This window comes from Cynoglossus semilaevis, chromosome 9, assembly GCF_000523025.1.
Source record: "Cynoglossus semilaevis isolate Cse_v1.0 chromosome 9, Cse_v1.0, whole genome shotgun sequence".
NCBI lineage: Eukaryota > Metazoa > Chordata > Actinopteri > Pleuronectiformes > Cynoglossidae > Cynoglossus > Cynoglossus semilaevis.
This window is the reverse complement of record NC_024315.1, coordinates 8,942,321-8,956,422: the sequence shown is the minus strand read 5'-3', so window position 1 is coordinate 8,956,422 and position 14,102 is coordinate 8,942,321. Positions and strand designations below refer to the sequence as shown.

The 14,102-nt window shown below is 40.3% G+C and overlaps 1 protein-coding gene across 1 annotated transcript; it reads right to left on the bottom strand.

Moving 5' to 3' along the window:
• Positions 1-1,612: 1,612 nt before the first annotated feature.
• On the bottom strand, positions 1,613-8,373 carry fip1l1b (FIP1 like 1b (S. cerevisiae)). The gene is made up of 15 exons (XM_025058280.1): positions 8,076-8,373; positions 7,826-7,880; positions 7,094-7,160; positions 6,874-6,986; positions 6,512-6,576; positions 6,256-6,366; positions 6,021-6,151; positions 5,467-5,588; positions 4,071-4,167; positions 3,587-3,743; positions 3,401-3,482; positions 3,242-3,297; positions 2,851-3,040; positions 2,584-2,721; positions 1,613-2,299 (listed from the first exon to the last, which is right to left on the bottom strand). Exons 1-15 carry the CDS (start codon positions 8,152-8,154, stop codon positions 2,155-2,157), a joined length of 1,608 nt encoding a protein of 535 aa, XP_024914048.1. The 5' UTR covers positions 8,155-8,373; the 3' UTR covers positions 1,613-2,154.
• Positions 8,374-14,102: the final 5,729 nt, after the last annotated feature.

The window sequence follows — 14,102 nt, the reverse complement described above, 5'->3', positions numbered from 1 at the left end:
TGTACAGCACTGAAAACAGAACAGTTGACCCTATCTTGGCCTGGTTAACATAGGTTTGTTGTTTACACAAGGTATTTACACAGGTTTTTTACCCTTGTGTTGTTTCATAGGTGAGAGACACCAAGGTCAGTGGAGTGAAATAACCTGTTTCCTGTAGCTGATACAACAGAATGCATGTGTATGGAAATGTAATTTTCACAAAAAGTTTCTGTGAGTCCATCTGATCTCTAAGTTTTCACATTGATATATACATCACTGTATGGCAGTGATGCTGTCACCACAATGCAGGACTGTTTCCAGTGCACAGACTGGCAGATCTTCAGGGAAGTAGCTGTCCATGAAGGTGGAGAGGAGAGGGACCTCAATGCGGTGAGGAGAGACTTGAACACTGGTGTGAAGAGGGCCCAGTCTGGATACAGCCAGGGGATCCAGGGACAGGGATGTGGAGACATGGTCAGTGGTGGAAGTGGTCTCCAGCTTCAGGTACCTGGGTGTACACATCTCTGACGACATCACCTGGAGAACCAACACTTCCTGCAACACTTCCACTGTGGAGCTCAGTCCTGACGTCCTTCTGCAGTTGCAGAGCACAGAGAATTGTGGGAGGGATGCTGCCTACCCACCACCACGAACATCTACACCACCAGATGCAGGAAACGGGACTCCTGCATCATGAAGGACCCCACTCAGGCCGCACATGCACTGTTTGTCCACCTCCCCTCAAGCAGGGGGCTACATAGCATTAAGTAACGCAAAACAGAATGTACATACATTGTAAATTTATATTGAACAGAATATATATGTATACACATTTTAAGAAAAAACTTTTTTGTAAGAAGATAAACTGCATCGATTATAGTGGTAAAACAACAACTGGACCCAGTAGGTAAAAGTTAAAAGCAGTGGGTTGGTCAAAAGGTTGCTAAATGTTCACTGATAAATCACTAGTCTCGAAAGCCAAATACAATATTTACTTATTGACTTTTGATGGAGTTTAGTTTATTATTACACAGTAACATTGGACAAAAGTCCAAAGTAGTGATTATTTGACGGCATTCAAACCACTTGTGGTACTTGGATTCTCTAGTCCATACGTGTCAAACTCAAGGCCCGAAAGAAAGTAAATGGATATGACTTTCTTTGAATGAAATAAATGCGTAAAAATGAAGTACATTTTTTCATCGTGTACCACTGCGACCCTATACCAAATGACCTATGGACGGGTACTGGTCCACAGACTGGGGTTTGGGGACCTGTGATTTATACAGTTACAACCGGCCCTAGCAAGGAGAACTGTATTACTGATGTGGCCCCCTGGGGAAAATGAGTTTGACACCCCTGCTGTAGTGGCACACTGGGCAACATGATTCCCATTGGTGAGTATTTAAGGCAGTATCAGCTGCAGAAGTCAAGTCATTTAACCACTGCAGTAACAATACCTGCAGAAGAGGTAGGAATGCCTACAACTGCTAACCAGTCAAATTTACTTCATTATTATTCATTCATTGAGGTTCAGTTGTTTAACATCGTATTCAAAGACACCATACATATTACTCTGTACTACTGAGCACTAATGAGTAATATTGAAATATTTATTTTAAAGACAAGAAGACAATTTTATCAAACTGTTTTAATTGAACTTAATCTCACAGTTCTCTACAAGATTCATACAGTACAGGGAGAACATGACAACAAACAAGGCCAACTGACAGAGGAAAAAAAGAAGTTAGGAATCTGTTTATCTTCCTAAATGAACCTAAATAAATCTTCCCCAGTGTGACTGCACTACTGCAGCCGTGCTTTGAAACAACGGCACGGGGAGAAATGAGGTGGTTGAAGGTTGATGCCAGCAAGTGGAGGAAAAATGATGAAATAGATGGCAGACATTCCTCCTCCACCTCTTCCCTGAAATGATGGTCAGAATGGACAACAGCAGGGAGGTGGGGGGCGGGGGTGGAGAATAATGTGAGGGGCAATGATAGGACACATCGATCACTGCGCAGCTCTGGTTTTGCTGGTCTGTGCTTATTGCACTTTTCTTTAACATCCTGATGACAGAATGAAGGGACAAAAAGAGACAAAGGGGACCAAAATGGACAAAGAATCACAGGAGGAGAAAGAGAAGAGAAAAAGGGGAAGTGAAGGAAGCAATCACTACTCCATGGCCTCCTGGTTCTCCTGATCTGCACCCATCTCCTCGCTGGCCTCCTTGCCCTCCTTGCTCCTCTTACTCTTCTTGTGTTTGTGCCTTCGATGGCTGTCACCCTCCTCGCTGTCGTGCCTCCGTCGACTGCTGCTGCTAATTAAAGAAAAAGAGCAAACAGAAACTAAAGTGAGCAGTTAACATGTAACCTACGGTAAACCATATGTAATCACTGTGAACACTAATATCAGGAGTGACAAGTGAACACATTTTTGGCTCAGTGTAACAACTTTGATTTTTATTGCAAACTTTTATTTGTATGTGTCTAATCTTCAGATTCTCCTCCTGTCCAGTTCTTCTATTAAGAACCTATTCTGATCACCAAATTGTCATGAGTTCTATGTACAAGGCATTCAAGAGTTTTTGTTGTTTTTTATTACCTGCGGGAAGACTTGTGGCGTCCCTCCTCCTTCTCTCGGTGCCGCCTCTCTCTGTGTCTTTCTTCTTTTTCTCGACTCAACCGCTCACGATGGCGTTCCCGCTCCTGGTACTCACGGTAACGATAGCGTTCTTCATCGCTTATACATTTTTAAATCAAAACAAGAATGTGAGACAAGAGATTTTACTTCATGATACGTGCATGTCAAGGTTCACTCCGGTACATTTTGCGATGTGTACATTTACATTTCTGACCGTGTCAGTCTCACCTGGTGTAGCTCATGCCTGAGGGACTGTGCTCCCTCTCTCTGTCCCGCTCATGAGTCCTCTCTCTTGGCCTCTCTCTTTCCTTGTCTCTTTTCTCGTCCCGACGGGAATAATAATCCCAGGGTTTAGAGTTGTCTATTATTGGGGGCCAGGGCGGAGGCACACCTCCAGACATGGGTGGAGGATAAGCTCCTTAGGTTGAGGGAGAAAAGGACAGAGTGGTGACCTTGGGTCAGCGTTTCCTGAAACTAATTTTGCTCAGATTTACAATAACAAGGACTTTTATTCTTGTGGACAACATGTACTGACTGACAGAAACAGAAGAAGCTGAGTAGAAAGTAGTGAAGTTCTTTGTGTGTAGTAATAATATCAGACCAGTGTGAAAAGTTTTACCTTGAGGGAATGGGTATGGAGGGACTGACCTTCCATCATAACCTCCAGGGTGACCACTGTGGACATATATGTGTATTTACATAGTTTATCCTTACATAATATCATGTAACAGGAGGATAACATTTTTAAACATTGCAGTTGTAGTTGTGGTTGTATTACCTGTCCATCTTGGGGATAATGGCAGGTGGAGGCCCACTTGTTGGAGGAGGAAAACCAGGAGGAGGTACAGTAATGGGCAGTCCTACAAAAAACAATTTTAATTGTCATCATTTACAAACCTTTGTTTTCATAGTGCTGCCTTCAAAAATGAATGAACCTGGGAACAAGGTAAAAACAAGCACTCACTGGGTGGAGGGATGAGTGGAGGAGCAGTGCTGACGTTTGGTGGAGGAGGGAGAAATGGAGGAGGGGGAATGTTTGGAGGCAGCGGCCCAGGTGGGAAGAAGGTGGGCATCTTAGCTGGCGTTTGTTCAGCCTCTGATGTAGAGTGTTCAGAAATCACCTGCATGTCAACAGAGAGAAGACATTTAAGCCTCTGCCAAATGTTCAAGCCACCTTGTCAACTAATAGTCAATACAGGACAGTGCTTAATAAAGGTTTAAGAAAAGTTTTATACAATTTTTCAGCATTCAAACCCAGTATGCTTCATAAACTTATATTAGTGGTCAAAGTTGGAGCCACGGGTGAAAGTGATGATTAAAGTTCTCCAGGACCATGTGACAAAAACATGACAAGTTTGTTTTGAACTGTTTTTGCTGTTAGTTTGTAGGATTGACATTTGCTGCTTGACACAAGAATAAACAATGTTCAAGATGACATTCTTTTTTACCTGGATATTGTTGCCCTCTAGGTTGGGTCTGCGACGGCCTTCCACCCTGCTGATAGTGGCTGTTTGTCCACCGATCACATCAATGGTCCCACTTTTTCTGTTAATGGTAAAACAAAACAATTAGATCCTGATAAGAATTATGTACAGGGGGTCCTCAATTTTGTGTTCCATCATTCCAACATATGACGTTTAAACAACAAGAAAATATGGTGCGCTAAGTGGACAAAGATTTGTTTAAATTTGCCATACAATGGATACATTTGCTTTCTTCGACTTACGGCGGATATTGAATTATGTCGCACAGTAGGAACGTAACGTTGATATATGTCGAGGACCCCTGTACACATTAATACATGTACTATGGTTTTACTTTAGCCTTCAAAAAAGTAAGATTCCCTTATAAGTAGTTAAGTAACTAATTAACAAATTAATTAGTAAAATGATGGACATCATGTAAATACTGCTCAGATTTGTCATGACTAATGTTGTTGGAATGAAACTAGAGTATTTTTGTCTTCTAAGACAGAGCTTCACAAAGCCAAGGTATGACAGCAAAATATGATAAAATAAAATGACACGGCAAACACTGAATCAGTAGTCAGTACTGGTCTGGGTTCAGGACGGTTGGGGAATTTTGTTCTAAAAAAACATTTACAGTAAAGACAAGTAAAACAGGCCACAACAATCCAGAAGACAGAACACCTTTGTAATGTTTCATTTACACTGAAGAAAATGACAATAATTGTCTGTTATTATTACATTTTCATTAAATGTTTTGTGTTCATTTTAACTAAGAATGTAATGTACCTACATGACCATCAGTGAATCTAGAGAAAAGGCAGACAATAATGGACCAATGATCCTGTTACAGTTAATGTCAATAAAGACTCACATTATTGTGTAAATGATATAAGGGCTTGGTTTGACCAGTGGTTGATTTTTGCCTTTCACACAATAGGTCACTGGTTCAATACCACCCTAACCCGCAGCAAAGAAAAAGACCATTGTCAAACCCCTATGTGGACCACCAGCAGCATAAAACAGTTCATGGTGACTGACATTGTCTTTTAAAAACTTCTTGATGTAAACTTACATTATATTTACTGTGGGGCCAGTCCACTGATTGAGACAGATCCTACTGCTTTGAAACAAAAGGACAGAAGAAAAATTGACCCCAACACACACAAAGATACACTCACCCATGAAAGGTTACAGTGACACTGCTGAGTTTATGGGTGCAATTGTATTGAATTTCAAATTTGATATTTAAATTAAGCCTTTTTTTTTTTTGTTACAAGTCTGCTTTAAGTGAATACATTTCTACTACTACACAGATGTCACCAGTTTACTGTATGCAGTGATTTCTTTCTTTTTCCAAAACACAAAGAGCATTTACCTGGGGACTTGACTGACGGCAGACTTGTAAAGGTTGACGGGAGATGAAAAGTCTGGTTTGGAGGTATGAACGGGCAGTGTGGAGATGAGATCTTTGTCGTTGCCTGTACGACCTTGCTGAACCTAAAAGAAAAGTCGAAATGCACATTAGGCTGTTTGTACAATTAGACCAAGTCTAAAAAGTGGTAAAGGTTGAAAAGAAAAATTAGGGCTGTGCAATTAGTTGAGTTTCACCACAGCAGTTCAACTAGTATTTACTGTTGGCTCTGGGCCAAATATACTTTTACTTTTGACTTATTGTCAAAATGTTGAAGACACATACAGGATCACTTTGATCATTGTGAAAGTGAGCTAAAATGTAAACAATTATATTTTATACATACAGGAAAATATCACATTAGCTGTTCATTGTGTGCAACAAATGCTATATGTTTCCAGAGTCAATAATTAACTTTGATTTAATTGTGGATCAAAATTGTGATCCCTGACCCTCCACCCCCAAAAATGGAGCAGCTGTAAGAAAACTAGGACAAACAGTGAAGCAGAGTCTCTCACTGTGATCTTGCTGGTCACTGATCCTATCGTAGAAACCTCCAGACCCATACGCAGCCTCTTCTGTTTTTCACAGTAAGCCTTCCACGTGTCTTCATTGAAGCCGTAGTTGAAATAGTCCGACAGATCCGCGCCTGCACACAAACACACAGCAGAAACAGAGTGTTGAGAGAGGTGGGCGAACACAGGTGCAGTGAACACCAAACTTCGTAGAAGTGAGTTTCAAATAAACACAGACCTGGCTTCCTCCAGGGTTTCTCTTCAAAGGACTCCATGTCCACCTCCAGCACTGGAGCTCCATTAATGTTTCCAGGAGCATCAAGATCCACGCCCTTCAGCTTTGCTGCCACTAAACAAAACACACAACACAACACACACAAGGTTCTTGCTTTAATCGCAAAAAATAAAACCAATGGATGCTTGACTACAAGTAAATAATTTGAATTATTCTTGAGGTATTTTCATATCAGACAGTATTTTATTTAGTACAGTACCTTGTCCATAAGGTCTGGAGCCTAATGTCTTTATGTTCAGGTTGACGGGAGTAGCTCCATAAGTTCTAAAAGAGGAACAAGTGTCTCTTTTAATAATTTTACAATAATATTCATGAACACTGGAGGAAAAAACATAGGCCCGTATCATTTCTTCAGATTTTACATCAGACTTTGGGGGCACATTTTATAGACAACTTTGCCACATACATAATATAATATAACATCTACTTGAGTGACTAACCCTGATAGAGGCAAACAAGAATAAAATGATCAAAGTTATAATTAATATTATTGTTATCAGTCTCAAAAGGGATATTTTAAACAGCAGGAACACAACTTAATTTGATAGATAGCAAACATACGTGTATTGTGGCGCTCCTGTTTTAATGTCTCCAATAGTGACTCGGACGTCATCGTCGTCGTCATCACTGTCACTTTCGCTCTCCACGTCATCCCCTGCAGCTTCACCGGTGGTCTAAGAACACAAAACTCATAAATAAGTCACAACATGTACTAAAAAAAATCATGAGAATGAGAAAGGACCTTTGAGCAGATTTCCAGCTTATATACAGTTCTACCTACTTCAGATGCCACTCCATTTCCAGTAGCATGTGCAACAGCATCCTCTGTGGAAGCATCGGCAGATGCACTGTGGACAAGCACATTAGGTCATATATTTAAGACATATTTTCTAGGGATGTCCGATATTAACTTTTTGCCAATATCCGATACTATCCAAACTTAATTAACTTAATTTTCATGTCCGAGAGTGTGAGGGGAGGAAAATACTTAATTTTTATGTCCGAGAGTGTGAGGGGAGGAAAATGAGTTTTTGGAGAAGCTGAGTTAAGAGCAATAAAGGACACATCATTTGGCCTTGCGTTATCGGCTTTTTATTATCAGAGTAAAAAACATAACGATTCCTACAGATATTATAGGCTGATATTATATTATCGGACAGCTTTAATATTTTCATTGTACTGTTCCTCTACAATACACTGTCTGTTTTCTTTAATGTCCAGAGTTGCAAGTACTCACAATTGTGGCCAGTTATATATTTGACGTATGGTGTCAGATTACAGGAGTACACAGCTATACATTTCTGCTAGTATAGCCCAGGAAGTTTTTCCATTTACTGTGTGAGCCGAGTCATTATACATTTCCACCATTTAAATAATATAGTCTGATAAAAACGTTCCCCACATCAACAACATAATCAACATTTCGTCTGAGGAAACCGTAGCACACCCCCAAAAAGGAGAACCTGTGTACGGTGGAGAACATGTGGAATAACAATGGATGGACGCTCGTTACCCGACTGCAGCATTCAGTTTAGCTTCTTCCTCCTCTTCTTTACTCTCAGACTCATCTGAAACAAAAAATGTCATCGTGAATCCGCGGGATACAATTCTGAAAGTGATGCTGTTAGCTTAGCTTTGGAACCAACATTTAGAAGTTACGTCAAAGTTAATAGAATGGTCGTTTTCTCGGTCCACGAAGGCCAGTTGAAGAGTTGTTTAAATTATATGTCAATCGATACATTTGTTCTATAATAGTTGTGTACCTCCATACAGCCATTCCTCCTCTTCATCCCCTGCGCTCGCATCAGTGGTGGTTGTTTTGTCCGCTTCCTCCGCAGACATGTTTCAGCTAACACGCAGGTTCCACTAACAAACGGCGGTTTGGCCACGAGCAGTGCACGGTACACCTCCCGGCTGTAAATATGCACGTACACCGTTTCCTTTCAACTAAGAACTGCAATCGAACCAAAACTAATATAAACGTTCACGCATTCATTACCAGCCGCTGCGAGGTAGCATGATCCCGGAAGAGATTGTTGACATGCCGCTCAGGTCAAAGGGATGGTGTAATTACCAGAGCGCCCCCAATAGGACAAGCCTAGAGCTACACTCGATGTAATGTGTAATTGTTTTTACTTGTACATTATTAGTTATTCAATTGAGGATGCTTTTAAATTGTGTGGTAAACGATACTTCCCCCAAATAAATGGTCTTCATTTAATCTATCTGAAGCATCACAACAGAAAGAAGACATAGAAGTACTGCGTCATAGAAAGAGAGAGAGAGATAAGAAAGTAAACAATAAAAAAGAAATTGAAAAAAGAAAAGAAAGCGAGAGACAAGTAATGTTAAGAAGATTAGGGGTCAGGAGAAGATTTAGTTCATCTTAGATGCAGACCTTAAAGGAGACTGACAATCTGTCACTTTGTGGAAGAGTTACATTTTTAAAATGGAGGTTTGTGTTTCTATATTTGATTGATTTGTAACATTATGATACACGATACTTTGTTGGAGGTGGAGAGCTCAACAAAACACTGGAGCTGTGTGTTGCGGTTAGCCCTCCAGTGAATATTCCATTTCTTTATAAAGAAAGGTTTTAATCAGGTCAGCCTACAGTGTGAAACCAGTGAAAGCTCATCAATGCTAATATAATATATATTGTCTATCCCAACACTTTAGAGAACAGGATAAGATGTATATTTATATATGTACCCAATGTCTAACCAAAACAACGATAAAGGATGGTTGAATTAAAACATTAAGTCATCATGATAGCACACTAAACTACAGACAGGTGTCTGAAACAGCAAAACATTGAGGCGGCGTATATCTACAGTCCACAAACACACACACAAAAAACCCCCACACGTACACGCACGTGTATGCACTGACTGGACAGCCCCCAACAAACTGGATTGTTTTTTGTTCATTTAGACAGCAAAGCCCAAACCTTATCTGCACTCGAGTAAATGCAACAGACAGATTCATCATCACTAATGTGTGTCTTGTGATCACTGCTGTGGTTCTGTTTGTACATGGAGTTGCCAGTTAATGCACAGAGGAGTGTTAATGCATTTATGGCTTTTGACCAGTTAAGTGGTGCCACTTAAATCCTGTCAGTAAATGACAAAAAAGTCTGTAGATTGACTAATTTTCCCCGTTAACAGTCTCCTGCGCTTCAAGCACCTCCTCAGTGAGGAGATCCTGCAAACGCATGGACAACATACACACATGGTGTGGTGTATCTGATGCTTAAATCAAATTTGGTTGCATGAGGTGTGGTTGTATTATATGTGTGAGGACATTGATTTTTTTTTCCTACCACAGTGGGGGTCATATCACAAGTATCTGCAGTACCACACCATGCAGTATGTGTGAGCTTTTGTGTGTACTTAGCATGGGTTCATGCACACACACAAGAAAAGCACGCAGACACAAACAGGTATGAATAAAAGAAGAGAGACAAAGACAGAGAGTGGGAGAGAGAGAGAGAGAGAGAGAAAGAGGGAGAGATACAATGGGCTCGTGTCTAATGGTTTCTCAGTTAAACTGATCAGTGAAATTACATTTATTTTGTTCACGCTGTCTCCCTGCATCTCTCTTCCAATCTTTGTTACTCATTTCCAACCTAATCACATTCCCTGCCTTTTTCTCCATTTCTTACGCTTCATTAGAGGCATTTTCTCTCTGTTTATTCTCCCTCTCTGTTCATTTGGCATAAAAAGACCAAATCCACCATGACAGTGGTATGTATAAGCAAATACACAGGGTTAATGATGTCTATAATAAAGTAGAAATTGAAGAAAACAGTATTCAATCTAGATTATAAATTGTCCATGAAATGACAAAGACCCAATCTGCAAATGAATGCACTGAATGCTTAAAGTTAGTACAACTTAAACTAGATAGATTTTTTTTTTTTTTTTACTTATTCACGGTTTGCTGCAGCAGTAATCCACATGGCAAATGATGAAAACACATATTTCCCACTTCTATTTTCATGAAATGAAAGTGTTACATTGCAGGCGAGCAAAAATGGACAGAGAAGTCGCAAAGGACATTAGGAAGAAATAGAGCACTAATTGAGTGTAAGCGAATTAATAGTGCAACACTGCCCCAAGTGGATGCATTTCTTAACAACCACTGAAACACACATGGAAGTATGCGGAATCGACATTTGAAACGAACCCATCCATCCATCCATCCATCCATCCATCCATTCATACCTGCTTGAATAATAAGATCAGTTCAAACTTGTTTTTTTTCTGCTCTCTCCATTTTCCATCATGTTTCCTACTCTGTTTTGTCTTGGTTGTCCAAGGATCCATCCTCCTCTGCTTATGCTGGATTACAGCATCTTACAGCTTGGTCAATACTAATCGGGTTTAACCAGACAGCGGGCGATCATTGGACTATCAGTGATTACACCAGCTGATAGAGGCTCACACTGTGGTGCCTTGGCACATTTTCAATCCACATCATCTTGTTTGATCAAACATATGTTATTGTCAACCCTCTACTGCACTTGGTTGTTCTGCGAGACAAAAGTTGTTGTTGGTACAGATACAGTGTCTGGACTATAGGTCTTGGTTCCATCTAATAGTAACCCCCAGTAGCATGTTCCTAAAAATTAAGTTTAGCCCTTTAAAGGTCACCTTCAAACATTTGTTTTTTTTGATTTTTTTTAAAGCTCTGAACAAAACTCAAGCAGCAAGTAGTTTCTAGGCAACCATCCCAGAATCCCAGAAGTTAGTGTCTGGCCAAGAAACTGCTCTGCACATAGGCACCTGAAATGCAACAAAATGAACTGTTTCAAAGATTTTTTTTTTTTTAGATTACACGTGTGTGGAAGAACATTCTGTCTATATGCATTTTCCATCTGAAAACTGAACAGCAAATTTCTCAAAATGTTGACCTTTACTCTTAAAAATTGCAGATAAGAAAAAAATTATCCAGGCTGCAAAAAAGTACTTGGTCCAATCGATGCAAACTACATTAACATCTGTGTAATTCCTTTGTTTCTTTCCAGCTTTTAGTTCAGTCTGTTCAGAGAGCCATGATTGATGAGCAATAAATAAAAACAACGCGTGGTGCAAAACCCCACAAAGTCTGACTGCACAGAAGTGAAGGATAGAAAGTCGTACATTGATATCAGATGTAAAACGCAGAGTCAGCAGACGAAGATGAGTGTTGAGTTGCACCAGGAAAAACCAAGGAGAAGGTTATGGGCATTTGGACATCAAAGTGAAAGTGATGAGGGAGAGTATGCTTTTAGCAAAGACAAGTGTGTGTGTGTGTGTGTGTGTGTGTGTCTGTATCTATTTCTGGCATCACTACTTTTTTTTTTTCATGGAGCACCAACAGAGATTCTAATGAGGTAGAACCACATTTTTCAGTCGCTGGTTAAAGTCTGGTCAATAACTAGTCATTCTCAGGATTAGAAATACAATTCTGATTAATCAGCACAAATGAACTGCAGTCGATCCCAGAATGAATAGCTAATAAAATAAATAGCTGCACAACTGTGCCTGTGTGTGTGTGTTCATGTGTGTTCGCTGGTCACATGTGGTGTTGTATCCATCATCCACCAGCGAGGTGTACGTTCAGGGCCCGAGGGTGTGCAGAGAGATTTACCCAACAGTAATTGAGTAAGGATATGTGTGTGTGTCAATTTAAGGATAAAAATGACAGTGAGGGCATGTGTGTGTGTGTGTGTGAGAGAGAGAGGGGGGAGGGTGGAGGGTGTTTTTCATTACGTAATCTAATCTAAGTGGCTATTTTTCTTGTATAAAACCTCCGTTGCCCTCTGTGAGACTGCTGTCCTCATCTGTCTAAAAGCACTGAGTGAGTCATGCAGTGGGTCCACACACACACACACACACACGTACAGTACAAACACACACGCACAGTCATAGTGAGTCAGCCCAGGTCTGCTTTAGACGCTCACGTCACTAATGAATAATGTAGCAGCAAACAGCATATAATCCACTCCAATGACATGTGAACTCAGCAGATAAAACGTACAGATGACCAACGAGAGAGGAGGCACAAACACACACACACACCGAGGCATCTTGACAAAGCACACGGACAGCTGGACTGCTGGTGGACAGGTGCTATGAACAGCTATGCCCCAGGACACAGGTTTCTTTTTTCTCACCGATGAATATTTAAAAAGTGGACGCCAACTCCAACTCCACCTGGAAAGACAGTTCCAACCTAAACATTTTGGAAAATTCTCTTGAACTGAGAGGAGGTGGGGGCCGAGGCCACTCAACCCCCACCTCTTCAGTGTGACAATTAGATCAGTATAAAGACTGATATCAAAGTGGGGGAGGTTGAGCTTAATTGTGTTTTAAAGTAACACAATCCACCCCGCCGCATTTGTAAGCACTCCACTGATAAAAACATTTTACCCTAACTCTCAGGGCAGTGTGGTGCATTTGGGTCTTGCATCAGTATTTGGACTAGGAATGTCCGATAATATCGGCCGACCCATATTATCGGCCGATATCAGCAAAATTATGTATATATATCTGTAAGAATCTATATCGTTTTTTCCTCCGATAATGAAAACCCGATAACGCAATGCCTGGGTTTCACCAAATGATGTTAGCTTTAACAACTAGTTTTGTGAAAGTCACTAGATGGCAGCATTGCAGCTCATTTTATTAATCTATTTTAATAATAACTATTTTGTATATGCCAGCAACCCAATACAGTGGTTTCTACAGATAAACAAATAAATATTACCAGGCGTATATCAGTATTGGTGGATAACAGAACTTATCGGCAAAAAGTTAATATCGGACATCCCTAATTTGGACTATATTCCAAAGTTGACTGCACATTCAAGTGGGACACAAATAAATATTTTGTAGTGTAAATATTTTTTTTTAAAACCCTGCAGGGCTACTGCTCTCCTCTTGTCTGCTGCTCTACACTGTCATCAATTCATCCTCTATATCCTCAAAGGGCACAGCCATAAAAAAAGAAAATTCAAATTTTTTTTCCCTCTGAAAATGTCGCTAATGTCACAGTGAAGAACCTGACCAAAGAAGACTGCAGTGTTTTCAGTGGAACATGAAGAGTGAGTAGGTAATTTTGCTTTCAAAGTTTTCATTTTTCAAACTAATAATTTATTGATAAAGTAAACCCCCATTAGTCTCATTTGTCGGGACAAATGTGCTGTGAAAACAAACTAATGAAGTCACATTACCAGCAAATGTGATGTTCTGCCTCTTTCATTTGTTTAGCCTCATCCTTCCATCTAGTGCTTAGAATGGCGCAAACAGCTGTGGGGCAATGCAGTGACTTGGAGATCCATCATGTGTCCGGGGAGAGAAAAACCCACATGCAACAACGGCTCCAGTGTGCTCTCAGATTCTTTTACTGAAGCAAAATAGACACAGGCTCATGTGTAGACACTAACAGTGAGACAGGAGAGATGAAGAGATGGCAAAAAATTAAAATTACAACCATGCAAACATTGGCATTCTTGCACTGATAACCCTCAACAATTAACTGGTAAATTAACTGCCCATTAGTGGCCCATTACTTTAGTGGTGCAGGAAGTTGACACACTGAATTTTGTAGAGTGAATTTTGACTTTCTTTACAGCTATATGAGCTTGTCATCTTCCTAACTCCTAGGTTTTGCAACACCAACTGTGTACGTACATAAACATATTTATATATGCTCCCACGTGTTCTTATAGTATATTTGTTGGTACATCTTTGTTGTTAAGCGTTTTGACCTGAAGGCTCAGGAAGTCAACGGTCAGCATCAAA